The sequence below is a fragment of the Buteo buteo genome, chromosome 1 (genome assembly GCF_964188355.1).
Source record: "Buteo buteo chromosome 1, bButBut1.hap1.1, whole genome shotgun sequence".
Classification (NCBI taxonomy): Eukaryota; Metazoa; Chordata; class Aves; order Accipitriformes; family Accipitridae; genus Buteo; species Buteo buteo.
In genome coordinates, this window is record NC_134171.1 from 34,075,982 (window position 1) to 34,093,534 (window position 17,553).

Sequence of the window (17,553 nt, forward strand, 5' to 3'; positions counted from 1 at the left end):
GGGTGGCTCTCCCTTCCAACTGTCCACTTCCCCACTCAGTTTGGTATCATTCACAAACTTCATCAGCGTACGCTTGATCCCATCATCCAGATCCCTTATGAAGATATTAAACAGCGTTGGGCCCAATATCGATCCCTGGGGGACCCAGCTTGTGACAGGTTGCCAGTTTGAAAAGGAGCTATTTACCAGCACCCCCTGGGTGCGGCGTGTCAGCCAGTTTCCCACCCACCGCACAGACCACTTGTCTAGTCCATAACCCATCAGTTTCTCTAGTAGGAGGCTGTGGGAAACTGTACTGAAAGCCTTGGAGAAATTTTAATATTTCTTTTAGAAAAGGAAGCAATACTAAATAAAACTTGGCAAGTCACACTTGGATGAAAGTTGACTTTGCATTTCAGATTCATGGGCAATAACTTGTTTCCCCTTCTTTAAGCTTCTTAGTGTTAAATTTGCAACTATTAAAAAAAAAAAATCTTATAGTAGCCTTTACTGTTTGGAACAGAAAACTGTAGTATCCTCTGTTCTGAACTTCTGCACTACAGTAATACTGTTCTGCATGTCCTGCCTATCAAGAATCCCTTTGTGACTGGATGTCATGAACTTGCAGGTTTTAGTTGGAATGCCTTATGCAATACCATCTCTGCAGACATCAAAGGGACAGCAAACACGCCCCTTACACCAGTGGCAACTTTAAATTCATGGCTCAATGGGAATATTAATACGACCTCTTTCCTTGGGTGGTTAAGAAAAGAAAGACAAGTGAACCACCATATATATCAGCCCCTAAGCTTACTCTCCAGTGTCTTCTCTTTGCGTGTTATAAAACACAAGAGTTGGCACTGGAAACTAGTCCCAGCAATGCAGCCAGTGACACAGATAAAACTAGTGCCTTCTATGTTATCTGCTTCCTAGGATATTAGGGTGCCTGTACTTCTTCCTATTTCTAAAGGACCTTTACTTTCTAAATTTTAATTCCAGCCAATGGTGTAGTCTGACTTGGCTTCCCTCCCCCACTTTCCAAAACCAAACCAACTAAACAAAATCCCCCCAGACAACCCAGCCACTACTAGCAGCTGGCTACTTCCCATTCTGGTAATAGCTTTAACTGTCAGTTTAAGAAATAAATCAGTTTTTCAGACACTGTTAAAATCAGTCTATTCGGAAGTGAATGCCCTTTCTGCCATGTGATATGTAACATGCATGGTGACTTCCACTGAGGTATGAAATCAGTGCATGTGTACTTTGGTCAAAGAAAGTAGTTCTCAAGAATATTTATTGTATTAGTAATTTTTTGAGACAACAGAAAAATCTGTGTTAAAAAAAATTTGTTAACAGGCCAAGAGCGAGCTTCAGCAAAAGATCTATAAATCAGTGAAAAGACATTTTTTGGCTCAGATCTCATTTTAGATATTTCCCCAAGACCTTGTTTCTGTGACTAGATATGACACTTGGTAAATTATTTTATAACAGGGCATCTTAGACATAACCTCATATTGGACCAGAACACTAGCAATTCATCTTAAGTGCTTAAGAAAGGATAACAGAACTGTACTGTCCCAGATGGCCTTCTTATACCCAATTCTTTTTCATGCTTGACAGGTGCCATTTTAACTTATGTGTGTTTTAGAAGTATTTTAATCTAAAAAACACCCAACCAAACAACAAGAAATAACAAACCCACGAACCAACAACAAACCAAACCAAGAATACTGTCAAGGCTGAGGAGATCTAGAGCTAAATGCTGAACTCGTTTGGCAGAAATGGCTGAAATCAAACCAGACATTCATTAGTATACATTTCTCGTCAGCAGAACTGCTGATCAGAAAGCAAGAAAGTCTGCTGTGAGATAGGGTCCTCCACTGTTAGAAGCTCACTGACGTTTCTATACAGCCATTAGATTTCTGAAGAAAGGAGTTAGACCGAGGAATCTCTTTCCAGAAGTATTTCTTCTTGGAGGATCTCCAATTCAGACAAGCAGCTTCCAACATTGGAAAGGTACAGGACTACCAAGGACTACAGGGATCTGGGCATTCCCGCAGGTAAGTCTCTGTATGACCGTTATATACCTCCATCAGCGTTGTGCACACAGTCAGCTAACAGGCAGGTGGGAGAAGGAAGAAGGGGAAAAAAAAAAAAGCCTCATTACAGCAATTAGTGAAAAACTGTCTCTGATACTAGCTGAACATTTCAACTCAAATGAGCATTTATCTTATTTACTCAGCAACATGCAAGTATGAATAGTTTGTGTCTTCAGCCAGGAATGCTGCCTCCACTTAATATAGTAACTGAACTTTATAATTCAAAAACTCTTCTCAGCCCTTTAGTCTTTTTTTTTCCTAAACACCAAAAACCTCAAGTTCAGACTAAAACATCTTTTGTTGCAAGAACAATGTGCCTGTAGTATGCCTAAACCATGAGGTATATTAACTTGTTTCATGCTGCTTATAAAGGCATGTATAACAGGTTAATTCAGGTTAGCAGGGTCCTTAAGATGCCTCAAACCAGAGCCAGCTACGAGGAAAGGGCTCAGGCTACTCAGAGTTTTAAAGCTGTAGGGCCTTTGGAAGACAGCTATTCCAGCAATTACGTTTTGCTTTTATGAAGTCATGTGGAATTTATTTCATTTTTATGTGCATGTTTTCACCTAAAAAACCCCACTGTGACCTCCTCCTTAGATGTATAGTAGTTAGTGGTCTGCCCCCCACCCCAAACTTTCTGCAAAAATAGAAGCATTACCTTATTGAGGACAGGCTTTGTGGAGAGAACATCATAAATTGTTGGTAAGGAGATGTTCTGAAAGAAAATAAAGACATCGATGTTAACGGACATTAACCTGTTAGTGTAAGTGCTGAGAACTGTAACTTTTTTACTGCTCAGATAATAAGATAAAAGCTTTAAGAGTACATGATACCCATACATCTTGAGATCAGAAGAATATGGGTTGCAAAAACTCGAGCAGACCAGATCTCAGTACAGCATAGGACACTTGAGTGTGTTTTGACACAGCAAGCGTTTGAATTTCACTGGTGACAAAACAGCACAGGAAACACTGAAATTCTCTCTCAAAGTATCTCCAGATTATCCCCCTGCATATGCAGCCACAGAAAATGCTTGCAGGAAACCTACCTAGATGAAGAGAAAGCCTAAAACTAAAACCCATTTGTGTAAAGAGCCAGCTGGTACTTTATTACCCAGCAGCACAGACAAATTGTCACAAAACCGTTAGCCAGTTCTGTCATTACAGCTGTGCTTGCAAATGCCCTGAATCCTCCTGGCTGCGTCAGATCAGTTTTGGAGTTTCCCAACAGCAAGATGAGGTATTCAGAGGATGTCTACCTCTTGCATTGTCTGGTTCAGGCATTTCATTGCAGGTGTTCTACGATTATCCAAGATTAGCGGAGGCTTCCAGCGATCGTAGTTTGTTTCTAACACGTACCATGTGCCTTTCTTGATATCAAGGCTGGAAAAGAGGAATATGTTTGTGTTTTTCTTCTCGAAGTATGTAGTTAAGTACATATATAGTATATATTGTCCACAGCCGGATTTTTTTTAGGCTTGCTGTGGTATTTTTCAATGATGCTAAAGAAGCGAGTTCTTCCACAACAGAAGTCACAAGAAACATAGGACACAATTCTTGGTGGAACCTGTCCTCTTCTGGAGGGTCAGGTCGAGCATACTCACTCCCAGATATCCAGACTAGCTGTCCTGGAACGAGTTATCACACACCCTTCTCCAGAATTTTTTCCACCCAGTATAAAGTAAGCTGGAGCCAGCAGTCTTGTTTTTGCCAGTTTGTCTTTTGCATCCTGGTAACTGCAGATAACAAAGTAGTGTTGGACTATTAAATGCTATAAATGGTTCAAGTGCTGAAGAACACATTTCACAAACCCAGGAGAAGTTTGGGTAGTCACACCTTTCTTCCCCTTTCATGCACACATGAGGAGATTGTATCACAATGAAGGAACACATTTAAGCAAAGCTCTTCCACTCACTTTGTACTTAAAGTATGGTTGTTCTTGGCACTTTTTCAGGAATAAATGCTGTGTCATATCCCACCTAATTCATTTACTGCATGAAAGCTTTGTTTCTGTTACTTCCTGTGATATGCTACTGCCTGTTGGATGTGTTTTGATGCAGAATGCTGTTACACATTCAGATACCAATAGGTTCATTAGGAAAAAAAAAAAAATCTGAGAAAACAATTTGAGGAGTTCTAAGGGACCGTGTATGATGCCTCTCCCACACCAGAGTACCAGCAAAACCAGAACTACTGTTAAGGCTTCTAGGAAGATATCTGTATCATTAGCTACAGTACTCATGCCACTTGAAAGCAAAGCAGATTAAAGCAGTAGAATATTTAGAGGGGGGGGTGAGGAATACCTTGTAGCATTCTCTAACACTGTTCTTGTAAGAAAGCCCATCCACATACCATCTCTTCTACCAAGAAACCATTCGAAGATTCCTGCAAAATATCGCTGGTTACAATGTTTTCAGAAGGTTCACTCATGCTATTCTAACTTTCGTAGCCTTTAAAATTAACTGTGTTTTATCTTACTCATCCGGAATCTCTTCACCATTTGTGTGCCTGTTTACTAAGGTAACTGGTGTGCCCAAGGTCTGGAAAACTTGTATAGAAATCATGAAAGAAATGAGCATTACTCACCAACATAACCACCATCAAGACTGAAACGCTCATTCATTGTCAGCGTGAACAAGTCCTGAAAAGCATTAAACAAGTCAACCTTCATCCATCCCCAGCCCATTAATACCAGTAACAAACAAGAGGCAGCATTGCAATTCACATGCCAATTGAGCTTCTTGTTTGTTAGACTCTTCCCCTTTGAGTAATGGGCTGCAAGATCAAGCCCATGCAGAGAAGAACCTAATTTATCACTGCTTGAATAAATAGAAATGATAATTCATAGTTTTCTGACCTGGCATAGCAATCCAACAAACCATGCTTTTATGCTAAGCAAGTCAAGCCTATGGCCATTTTTCCTTGGTCCTTGTTGCATCACTGAATTACCAGTTTTCCTTCCCCTGCTGTGTGTAAAGTTCTTCTCAGACCTCTGAATACTATTCTAGTTTGAAGGCAAATTTTTAAGTCCCAGTGCTAAGTACACCCTGATATGGTATTGCTGTTCACACGAGCATGCAGCTGTACACAATTCAATCTGTGCTACTTGCAACACACAATTCAGATTCAAGTCCCAGTCTTCTCCAACTAGTGTTTCTTTCAGAGGAAAGTGCAATTCAGCTAAACTGGATCATTTTCAGAATGGACTCTTCCCAATTTATTTGACCAGCAGACAAAAATAAATTGATACAATGCAGGGATTTATGCCAGAAATAGTCTACTATGAGAAGGACCACCTACAATAGAGGATAAAGGCAGAGTGTGTAGAAAAGGAGGAGTTGTGGTAAGATGGAGACCCTGGTATGGTTCTGTACTGTTGTTTTTAAAGATGTAGATAAAACCTAGACTTCAGGTGTCTATTAAAAAAAAAAAAAAAAAAAATCTTGCAACATAGGACTCCTTTTCCAAGAAGGACTGGACAAAGAATTAAAACAGCACAAGTATGCCATTTCACCTCTGGGATCACAGCAGTATCTATTTGCTAGAAAGAAACTCCAACCACTTGAGCACTTTGTATTCACTCCTGTTCGTATTCAGAACTGAACATTGTTTTTAAGAATTGTCCAAATATAAATATTCCATTTAGGTAATCTCCTTTTATAAGGAAGAGTGCAGCTTTGTTTTTTTACCTTTATTCAAATAGCTATACTGTGTACCAGAACAATTAAGAGATCATTTATTAAAAAACATCCCAAGGCAGAGGATGAAAGCATTATTAACAAATTGACAAGCCCCCCTCCCCATGCTTACTGGTTTGACTCCAGACACCATGCCTATGTATCCAGCAAAATTTGTAGACTTGAATACTGTTTTGTTGTTTCTCTGGAAGTCCAAGTTTACCACTAAAGGCTTCAGTTCCCGAGTTAAAGTCCAGGAATTATTTTTAACATCCCACCTGCAGAAGACAGTACAGCATTTGAAACTTCCCTCCCTCAGTAGCTTTTAAAACTTCCCTTCACAGCACACAGATTTCCTGTGATGCCTATCCTCTGATCTTACTCGTGTCAGCCATCACCACTGCTCAGTAGTTACCTCAGCTGCACCAGCAGGAGACAACAAGGAACTCTAAATGGATAGTAAAAAGAACTGTTTTGTTCAAACCAAGAGCATATACACTACTCTGTATTAAACAGCACCATCATTACAACTGGTTGGTTTTGAACACACATAACTTTGTTCTATTCCTGCTGGCAAAGGGAGGCCTCTACGGGTACTGCCTGTGACACCGAACCTACTGTGTCCTGAAAGCATGTGTAGCTTGTTCTGCAGCAGAATGAGCCAGTTCCCTCGAGTTCTTACTTTTCAAAGGGAGAAAACAAACCACATACTACTGGATGTGCTCTGCACAAAGTCCCAAATCTAGTTTGTAAAATAAGCCAGAACATTTTGTAGGCAAGAGGGTGCTAAAGAACACTTAGCAGACCATTAAATTCTCTGGAAACGATCCAGATTCTGGGAACAGCTTTCAAAATTGCCTTACTTTTCAGGGAGCATGTTCCCAGTATTTCTGACAAGTGGGAGAAGTTCAATACAAGCCAACCAAGGGACAGGTGGAGTCACAGTTGATTTTTTGATAGGCAGGTAAGAATTTTAATGAAGATGGACATTTAAATTCCATCGGGGCATTGAGAGTCATCTGGAAGAGTGACATGACAAAATATACTGGGATAATAAAAGCAAACACTGAACTACCTGATCATGAGGTATGAAATGAGAACTAAAAGAGAATCCAGTGCTGGGCAACAAACTACACAGTTTGTATCCAAATGAATGATAATGTTAGATAAGTGGAATAGAAATCACTGGCTTCTAAGTAGAAATGATGAATGATGGGAAGTGCCAGTAGAGCACAGTACAGTAACTAGGGGGATAATTTGGAAAAAAAATCAACCACAAAAACAACCCCCAATCCAATCCACATTTCACTGCATACACCAAAATGGATGCTTCTGTCCCACCACGTAAAGAACAAGATATACCGCGCCTCAGAGGTAAGGTTACATGGACTGTTCTTTGGATCGAGACAGTTTTAACTGGAGCTGAGAAAACGCTAAGTAACACTGAACACAACTGTTTCTCAAAGTAATTCCCAACATGCTTGGAGTAGTTTGACATAAGATCAGCAGAACAATCCTTTTATTTGTTTTAGCCTTTTTTCCACAACATGCAATGCAGAATTACTTGTCACAGTCTTAACAATACCTGATTCATCATTTAGACTCAAAGAATGCACATAGTAATTCCAAGTTTAGCTAGCTTTTTCTTTGGGTTTAAAAAAAACCAAACAACCCACAAGTTTAGGTACTTACCCAAGAAAGAGTCCAAAATCCAAGTTTCGGGCATGGTACAGCTTCCCTACATAACAATCAATCAATCAATAAATAAATACATTTTTCTGAAGAAAGAGACATAGATTTCAGCTTAGAAAACCAGGAAATGAATAAGCAGGAAAAATACCTGGGAAAGCAAGCAGGGAAAATACCATTGTCTACTTGCCCTTTTCATAAGCACAGAAAAATGGTGGGGGTTTTTGGATCAGAGAAGTGTTTCGCCATAATTGATATCAAGTAATCTTGTAAACTGCTGTTCATCTCAACCTCAGATGCTTTCCACATTGTCTTAATGTAATGGTAATACCTGAGCTTTCTCTAAAAGTGAGACATTTGTAAGCCCTCTGAGAATCCCTCAGAAACTTCCTAAGCTGGAACAGGTGCAGACAAGGACTGCAGAACTGAGTAAGAGAATGAGAGAGTCTCTTTTCTTAAAGCAGACTATCCATTTTTTCTAGCACCATACATATGTGATAGCTAGAAACTAGATGCAAAATGGATTGCACTAGAATCCCTCATGGCACTGAGAAAATATCATGTCTGGCTTGCGTTTCTTTCCCCTAGAAAAACAAATGGCACCTATTAAAAAAAAACCAAAACAACAAAAACCCTGCAACCCGCCCCCCAACAAAATCAAAACTAAACCATCTTTGAAAGTATTTTTTCCCTTTTTCTACCTAAGACACCTGTGATCTCTTATTCCCTTCTCAAGGAATACCTTTTTATTATCATTGCTTTTAGTCCCTCCTACTAGACCTTCTTGCCTGCAGTTCAGAAGTACTATGTTTGTACAATTGAGGTGGACCCTCTCCTACATAAGAGAAAACTGTTAACACTATTCTGGGTTGTATTACCTGTTTTATCTTCCGCCACTATGGATGTACATACAGTAAAAATTTCATAGAAGATGTTAAAAATAACAATTTCCCCTAGAACAAAAGAAACAAAGTTCAATAGTTTGAAACTTCTTCCATGAACAGAAAAATATGGTTTGAAAAAAGCATACTGCAAAGTTCAGCGTTCTATAATACTTCTCTTAAGAATTTCTGTTTGAATCTCATTTGATCTTTGAAATGACTGGTTCAGCAAAATCAAGAGCTTCCTGAAAGGCAAATAGAAGGATCAGAATCCCTTGGCCTTCTGCCTTTCCATACAGAAAGCTGACAGTCATTGCTACTTCCTCCTCTGGAAACTTCAAAACAAGCTGTGAAATTCACTGTAAAGAAGAAAGCTGCTATATGTACCACTATTCCCATATAAGAGCTGCTGACTAGCACCAAGTGTACTGCTCCTGTATGAGCGAAGCAGTGGAAGCAGGTCTATGGACCTTCTCTGTCTCAATTCTGGAAGAATTTAGTGTCTACTTCTCACCTGGAATTGCATGCTTTTGCAGTAGGTGCAGAAGGCAGGCATGAGGATGTGGCAACGATCACAAGGGAAAGAAAACACAGCATGAAACTGAGCCTTGCCTTCTTGGTATGTCAACAGAAGACATACAGCTGAATGGGAAACCAATGAGAATCAAGGATTCCCCCAAATTTTGGTGCACAGGAGCCGATGCTTGCTCCAGTTCCCAAAACTCAGGAGCAAGAAGCTACAGCTGTACAGAGAAGTCCCAGCCTGATGAAAGGCTTATGTGATTTATTGCCATTCTCCTCTAAAATACTGTTTTCATTTAGTGTGAGATGCAATTTTTTGTTTTATCTACTTAATTAATAATTTATTTGTTAAAGTCACAGATGACTACAACTATACTGCAAATTGGTACATATACTAATTTTAAGCAAGTCTGGATTCCTAGTTTTCCACTACATTAATAAAGTGTTAGAAACTTACCCAAAGGAATCCCAGATGAATTTGCAATCCCTTGGAGTTCTTCATTGAAAGGATAAGGAAGCGTGGCAGTCAGACGAGCCTGAAAGGAAAGGTTTTGTACGTTGTTTGCGTAAATTAACACTATTTTGTCACTTAAAACAAACCTCTCCCCAACAGGTACATCCTTCTCACAACTATTGAATTGAGTATTTAATTCCTTTGCAGCCTGTAGAACCTGAGGATGTTTGTAGAGTAGTTGGAAGACAAGTATGTACTTAGGGAAAGTAAAAACTATTACTTATCAAAATATTGACATGTGAGCCATGGAGATTATTAGCACAGTATCTTAATTATTGTTAGCAGCAATAGACATAAGAGAATGAAATAGGACTCTCAGATGTTAAGAGCTCAACTGGAACTGATCTTGACATCAGCGTTTAAGGGAATCCCTAACTTTCACGCATTGGTAGGACTACCTCCATATGTTACCTTTATGGCAACTCCACTCAGGCACACAGGGACACAAGTGAAGTGTGGCCAGCATGACTGACGGCTGCTGTAAATAAAGATGGGGGACAGATTTGACCTTATGCTGTCTCTAGTGCTACACTGTTTTCCCCTGCCCTGATTCTATGCCAAAACCTATTTTAATCAGAACCAAATTATTTTTTTAAGATGAGGCCTGGTCAAAGTTGCCCCTGTAATCAGACATTTATTACAGTTTTCAAAACCTGATTTTATTCTACTGTTTAAAAGGAGCTGAACATGGCAAAGAGAATTTTAGTGTTTTGCTACAGTGACTAAGTCAGTAGCATGTATGTCTAGCATGAGTAATCCAAATTTGAAAAGATCTTGGAAAAAATAAAGCGGAGGAAGAGACACATGCGCTTCAGGTTTGATGGTTTCAGAGTAATTCAGAGTAGGCAAAGCGGCAAAATTTCACACAAAAGGTAAAATTTCCGAGTAACTCTTCAAAACAGCATTTTTGTTCTGGAAGTGGAAGAATCATCACTTGTCAAGTTCTTAATTGCCAAATTTAGTAGCATTCTAATTCTGGTAGTCAGAGCATACAGTAATAAAATAATTAGGCTGAAAATACTTACTATTTTGTTATCCACTATGTCAACAACTTTGCCACTGGGGAAGAAGGTATTTGCTATATCTTTAATATTCTGGACCACAGTCTTCAGCTAAAAAGAACAAGGGTTGTTATTGAATAGAAGATCTTGAGCATAAGAATTGCTAGAATACTAACAGAATTCCTCACATACTTTTCAAAAAAAACATTTTGTCGAAAAAATATGTATTTAAAGAAAGTGCTGAATGTAGTGTTCTTGGTGAGAAAAACAGCCCCAATTCCCCATTAGAGTCTCTCTTCAAGCTTTATTCAAGTAACTTTCTAGATTAGCTCCAACATGTCCCTCTACCAGAGAAAATGAATTACAAGAAAAAGCCATCCTCATCTTCTGCTCCTTTGATCACATTTTAATACTCCACACTCTTCTGTCTTTAAAAACATTAATTAAAAGCTCTTTGCTTAAGCAGTGATGTTCTTGAAGCCAAGAAGACTCAATAAATTTCTTATAAAAGTACATGCTATCCATTTGCAACATGAATGGCCACAAATGGAGTTCCACTCTATGTGATCTAACTCCAAAGTACAGGAGAGAGGAAAACCTTTCAGAATTTAAGGTGCAACCTGAGGCTTCCAATGCCCACTGGCTTAAATGAGACTTTAAATATTACGGTGTAAGCAGAATTTGTCTGGCTTTGAGAGCTGAAAGGTCAAAGTCAGCAAGGATATAGCAAAAATCCCTGGCATTTTTTGAGAAATAAAACATTACTGAATTGAATTTACGGCAACCTTCAGAAGAATAGCTGCTCTAAGTAGTGTGAAATAGGCTTGAGTATTTATAAAATTATTTCTGCTGGGTAAACACCAGTGCTGCAACCAGCATCCCTGAAAAGGGCAGGAAGTTCTTCATTTCCCCCTTGCTATTTAATCATCTCATGCAATGTTTTGAGAGAAACAGGGATGTGCAGAGGGGAAGGGATGCTGCCTCAGTTTCACTTCAGTTTACTGAGTCTGTCCCTTTGGTGTACTCCTCCCCCTTCATTCTGTATTACTTCATGACTAAAGAGCTTTGATAAATGAAAGCCTGCTCTATGCCGCACGATTTTTTATTCCTCTGCATCCCAAACATCAGTGCCCCTATACTTGATGCAGCTAGCTCAAGTGTCGAACAGAAAAAGTTTTACTCAAGCAATTATTCTAGTCTAAAATCATATTAAAAAAAAGTAAGCTAGAAATATTATCCCTTTCAGAGAATTTTAGCACAGGTATTCCTTTCCAAAAATAAAAGGCCACATGCTAGTTTTATACCTGCTGAGCTTCAAAGCAAGCTCTGCATTTCATACCTCTGTCTTTTTGTCGTGCATCAAGTTATCCCATCTTTTGCTGGGAGGTAAATCAAGATTTATGACATACGTGGGTACATTCCCTTTGAACCTGAAAGATAAGTAACAGAGTTCAAATTTAAAGGCAGCTTTGAACAAACAGTTGACAAAGTAGGTGCTTCCCATCCGTAACTAGCATTTTCTAGGCCTGCAACAGGAAAAGTTACCAAAAAAAAAAAATGTTTTCAGACTTGCAAATCACTATTTTTCCGTAATTTCTTAGACAAGTTGAATCAGATTACTTACGTTGGTCCTGAAGGAGGGTATGTTTTACTCCTGCACTCTTCTCCATACTGTAAAGACAGTGAAACATTACTATTTAGCTTTTACTTTTTGTTAAAACACTTTATTATTCTAGCAGACTGAGTTTTGAATTAAACCTTCAGGACTAGTCAGCTAATTCAATTCATGATGATTTGATAATAAATGAAGAGAAGGTCTTGGGACTTTGGAAAGGGTGCAGAGGAGAATACAAGAAGTCGGGGACAAACAGCAACTTCCCTGTGCTGTCTGACAGACCTTCAGACAAGGCAAGCACAAGTTTATGATAAATATATAAACCCATTTTTACTCAGTGTGATTCAATGAGGAGCACTTCAAAAGCATACTCTTTAGACAAGTTCAGAAAACTTAAATGTCAGTATGGACCAGTTTGTTCCGTTCGTTCAATTCATAATCTCATTTTATAGTGTCATTCATAATTACACTTAGCGTTAAGCTTCATTGTACAGCTGGGGCAGAGAAAGCACACCGAACTTTGGATAAATTACTCAGCCGGAGGAATGAGCTATATGGCATGACTTTTTATTTAGTGTGGAAAAGTGCCGCTGAACTGGTGCTAAATATGATGAGAGGCGCATTTCAGGAATATAACTAAAAACTAGTTACCTTCATTCCTGTAAGCATGGCTAGTTACAAATGAAAGTTTGAGAACTATATTTAGGCATACTCAAAATGAACGCAAGGGTGTTTTCCTATCAATTACATAAAGCATGCATATACATATAGAAACATATGCATATATATGCCACAATTATAATTGCATGTTTTACCCAGTGAAACACAAGCAAATGCCTACTAGCCGCACTTGTGCTTCAAGCCAGTTGAGAGCAGACCAGATTTGGTCCCTGAGCTATTTGAGCAGATCAGTAAGCTCCTAAGAGCACAGTATGTCCCACTAGGGAACAGGAAAGGTACACATGCTATTCCAGGAGTCCATACAAAGGCTCCCAAAGCATAAGTGTTTGGGAGACAGAACAGAAACAAAAATATGTAAGAATCCTGCCACCACTTCTCCCCATCCCCACCCTCAACTTCCAGTATTTATTTGGCTCTACTAATTAGATTACTTTACTAGTGTGTCCTTATAATGCATTCTGGCTCCAGTAAAAACTGAGACAGGATCTCTAGCAGCTACGTATGTGGGACAAACAAGCCAACTAATGTCCATGTTTTCTTCGGGCTAATCACATTATCTGCTTTTAATGCATTAATCTAGAAAACACAATGTCTTACACAATGCCACGGAGTTTAAACACTGGCATAACTTGTTACAACTGAAAACAGGAACTTTAAAGTGGGATTAGTTTCTGTGTGTTATCATGTGTTTTCTTTTTGTATTGTTTCCAGTAGCTGGGAGAAAGCATGAGATGAATTTTGGTTTTCCTACATGTGAGATGAAGGCATAAGACCAGTAGCTACGTCCTTCCTAGATTTCACTGCAGTGCAGTTACAGCCTTTGCATAGCTGGAACAAAAGGTCAAACATAAGAGGCCCATTTAATTTTCAAAATGAGGAAGGTTCTAAACAAGGAGGGGACTGGAGGATATCATATGACTAATTAGGCAACATAAGTCAGAGACTTTATGCAAAGCCAAGCAAATACTTAACAGAATTAATGCAATTTGTCTTGTGAAATTTTCCATCCTGCAATACTAAAATCAATCAGAAAAAGTGACATTACATACACATCCTACTGCAATGGATGCACAAATTTGGACCTTCAGGAAATATCTGCTGTCAAAATATGCTTCTTGACAGATAAAGCCTGTAACAAACAATTATCCTAAATGCATGAAAGTTCAGTTCATCTGTCAGTATAACCCATGCATACACAGAGGAAACTGTGGTGATCACGCAAGCTGATTTCAGAGGATTTTAAGTGATGTTCCAGGTGCTAAATGTTATGTCACTGCTGATGCTCTCTCCTGAGATTTTAATCTTGTATTTGAAGTTATTTTTACCTTGCCAGCCCTTTGCAACCTAAGCCACAAAAGAGGTAGGGAAAGCGACAGTTAAAGGAAGAGTTAAGGGAGACATACAGAGAAAACATTGTCTCCTCACATGCCAGTAATTTTAGACTTCTCACCTGTCCATGTATAAAGCAAGCTAAAGAAACCAATAATCCCCAGAACAACCCATATATCTTCCAAAACTGCTACCATTGATTGAGATATCTGAAGAAAGCCAAGATTATTAACAGTTTCTTTAGGTAAACTATTATATGCTGGCACATAAGCCGTAATTTAAAAAGATGTCAACCAGAAAACTAGAAGTGGTTTTTTGGGGGGGTTTCGGGGGGGTGGGGGTGGGTGGGTATGGTTTTTTATTTATTTATTTATTTTATACACAATATTCTAACGAGGAACAAAAAAAAAAATTGTTACCTTTTGCAATCAGCTAAAAGACTAACTGCAAACTTTTCTGACAAGGTAATAAGAAAAAAAGATACCTAAAGAATTTTCTTATAGCAACAGAAAAACCACCAGGCAATTTCTATCACCAGACTGAAATAAGCAGCTATTAAGTTACAGTTGTGGTCAGCGAGATCCTCCCCTCCGCAAAGGCTTGACACTGGAAGAGGAACAATAAATGCTGTCTGAGAGAAGCTGGAGCAGCCTTCCAGCACTAGAGGATCGCCTTGAGTTTCCAACATGACAAGGCAGTGGTGGTCTATTAGAAAAGGCCAGCAGAAGCTAGCTCCAAACAGGAGGTCATGACTATAAATTTGCTTTTCAAACATGCATTGAACCCCCTAGGAGGAATGCAGCTATTCTTGAATGATCAAATGCTTTCTTTTTTTCTTTTCTTTTTTTTTTTTTTTTCCAAATTGCTTGTTAATAGTAGGTTGCATATTTTGATTATCCAACATACTGCTGACTTTCAAATTTGCATGGATGTAATGATATGAAAATGGATGCACAGCAGCATAGGATCAAAACACTAAAAGAAAAAGAACACAGTGGAGGAGCAAGAGAACATGGTATGGGGAAAGATGGAAATAATAAGAAAAATGGAAGTAGCATAGAACATATTATGACTGGTTGTAAGAAAAAAGAGTAGAGCAGAACAGGAACCAAATAACTAGCAAACTGTCAAAATGAATTGCTACCTGGTAAAAAACACAAAGTAATAGTTATTATTCACTGCAATAAAGAAAATTAATGCATGGTTTAATGACTGCTGAGTAAATATTTTAAAACCTAGCCTGATTTCATTAATATGAAATAGGCTGAATGTAGCTTGTCCAGTCTAAAGAATGCCAACACTTTCTTTATCACCCTCAAAAACATTTTTGAGGTGGACCATCTCTGGCACCTTTCCTTAATATTCAGCATTTCTCATCTTCATATTTAAAAATAAATATAAAATGACCTCTTCAAGCTATGAAACACAATTCCATAGTTTAAGGACATGGCATTCAATCTCCTTCAGACAAAGTAATCTGCTGTATTCAGCATCTTCTGGTCTATGAACTCCGTGGTGTGACACATTTTTCTCTCTGCTCCTCTTCCCTTATGGGACAATGCCAGCGCAGCACTCTGTTGTGCTGCAGCAGTCCCAACGCTGTCCACCTTTCTGAACACAAAAGTTAAAAGTAGTCTTGCAGCCCGGAAGAATGGGGGACCAAGCCAATTTAAATAGCAGTTTGGACAAAAAGTTCAGTATGGTTGACAGGGCCTAACCTAACACTAAAGGGACTGACACTCTGCACCACTGAGATGTAATTCATGGCATTTAGCTTCCATGTTCTTTGTTAACGAAAAGAGAAGAACCTAACCAGCTGTACGTAGGAAGACAACAATCGTCCTTCATTCTTCAGCAAATGATGCGTCCCAGTATCTCAACTGAAAATAAAATATCCAAGCCTGATATCTGGCTGCACAGCAGCACAACCTGCAACCTGGACACCCAGTGGATATTGTGAAAGTGTGAAGACATACCAAGTGTGACCAAATGCAAAACCAAGCTCTAATGATAGGCTTTGCTGATAGCTGGCACTTTCTCCCCCACTCCACACCCCAGGAAGCTTTTGGCTAAAATTCTGAAGGTGTTTTAAGCTGGAGCTGGCTTATAGTATTGGGAAGCTGCTCTTGCAAGGGGAAGGATGGGACTGGGTGCACAGAGGAGGCCCTAATTCTGTGTGTGGTGTGGACACTAAGGGAACATGGGTCATGCAGATGTCCACAGTCCTCCAAAGTCTTTCCTGCAGTTCTCCCCTCTCCCAAGCCCCATGCTAATTTTCCTGAGATCAATATAATTTGCTAAGAAAAGTCGTACAGAAAACACAAAAGAATATAGGAAGTAGTATGTTCCCCAAATATTTAAAAATATATTGCAAAAGAATATTTTGAAATCCACAGATATTTAAAAAGCTGTCCTCTTCACAGAGGGTGAGGAGATTCTGAAACTGAAGAGATGAAAGAGTGCTTCGCTGCTTCAGGAATAAAAAATACACCAGGAAGCAAGAACTGCTGTTTACATGCCCAGGAGATGGAAGCCAGCCTGTTTCAAATACCACCACCACCCACCCCCCGACTTCACGATTCCACCAAAAGTTACATACTTCACCTATTCCTTTAAAAAAAAACCCAGAAAACAACCAAACAAAAAACGACACGCCAAGCCCACCTGCTCTACACTTCTCCCCTGGGGTGAAGCTATAGCAAATACACTAAGCAGATTCACAAGCTTATGTACTTTTAGCGAGACCGTCTTAACTTTCCTTTTGAAAACCATTGCTATGGTGCCAACATTACAATATTTACGTTATAGACGTATACGAAATCGAACGCGGGCATGAGCAAGGACTTGTAAAACACACCCGATAAACCCCAAGACTCAAAAACGCAGCCACGGCCGCGCCGGTTGCCAGAGGAGCCATTTAGAAGTTAGGAAGTCCGCGAGGGCAGCGAGACGCTACCTTAAAATTCACCGGCGTGAATTTAGAGGCACGCTTGCCCTCCTGCGTGGGGAAGAGCGGCAGCGGCCAGCTCCCCTCACACCCACCCGTCCCGCCGAGGCCCCGCCAACCCCTCAGGCGGGGCCGGCCGCATCCCACCCCTCCACCTTCTCCACAGAGGGCCGGGGGGGGGGCCATCCCACCCGCCCCGTCCCTTTCCCCTTCCCCCTCAGGTCGCCAGCCTCACCGGGTCCGGCGCCCAAACGAGCTGCGCCACGACGAGCAAAGCGGCGGGCGACAACAGCTCCCGGCGCCAGCCCGCCATCGTCCTTCCCGGCTCGGCGAGGCCCTTCCCGGTGTGGCGGCCCACATGACGCCGCTCCGCCCCGCCTGTCAGAGGAGGGAGGCGGCGGCGGCGGCGGCGGTAGGGCCGGGGCGGCGGCGGCAGGGCCCTGCCGCCGCCGCCCCGGCCCTACCGCCGCCGCCCAGGCCCTCCTTTTTTATTTTTAATAAAGCGGAGGTATTGATTTTCAGTCATTCTTCCAAAAGGGGGAAGTTCCGCACGAGAAAACCTGAAGTAAAATCGCCTCTGGTAGGCGACGCGAAGAGCAGACCCGTGGCACCGGTTTTCA

General features: G+C 40.3%; 1 protein-coding gene across 1 annotated transcript; it reads right to left on the reverse strand.

Moving 5' to 3' along the window:
* Positions 1 to 1,255: 1,255 nt before the first annotated feature.
* ASAH1 (N-acylsphingosine amidohydrolase 1) lies at positions 1,256 to 17,314 on the reverse strand. The gene is made up of 14 exons (XM_075027037.1): positions 17,169 to 17,314; positions 11,986 to 12,032; positions 11,701 to 11,791; positions 10,386 to 10,472; positions 9,304 to 9,382; positions 8,322 to 8,396; positions 7,447 to 7,492; positions 5,888 to 6,032; positions 4,664 to 4,718; positions 4,381 to 4,462; positions 3,682 to 3,813; positions 3,337 to 3,460; positions 2,737 to 2,793; positions 1,256 to 2,093 (listed from the first exon to the last, which is right to left on the reverse strand). Exons 1-14 carry the CDS (start codon positions 17,244 to 17,246, stop codon positions 2,004 to 2,006), a joined length of 1,188 nt encoding a protein of 395 aa, XP_074883138.1. The 5' UTR covers positions 17,247 to 17,314; the 3' UTR covers positions 1,256 to 2,003.
* Positions 17,315 to 17,553: the final 239 nt, after the last annotated feature.

Coding starts and splice junctions, on each gene's coding strand:
- ASAH1 (XM_075027037.1), bottom strand. CDS start 17,246: ATGGCGGGCTGGCGCCGGGAGCTGTTGTCGCCCGCCGCTTTGCTCGTC. Junction 6,033..7,446: donor GATTTTGGACTCTTTCTTGG/GTAAGTACCTAA, acceptor TGTCTTCTGCAG/GTGGGATGTTAAAAATAATT. Junction 4,719..5,887: donor TGGTGTCTGGAGTCAAACCA/GTAAGCATGGGG, acceptor AATGCTTTTCAG/GACTTGTTCACGCTGACAAT.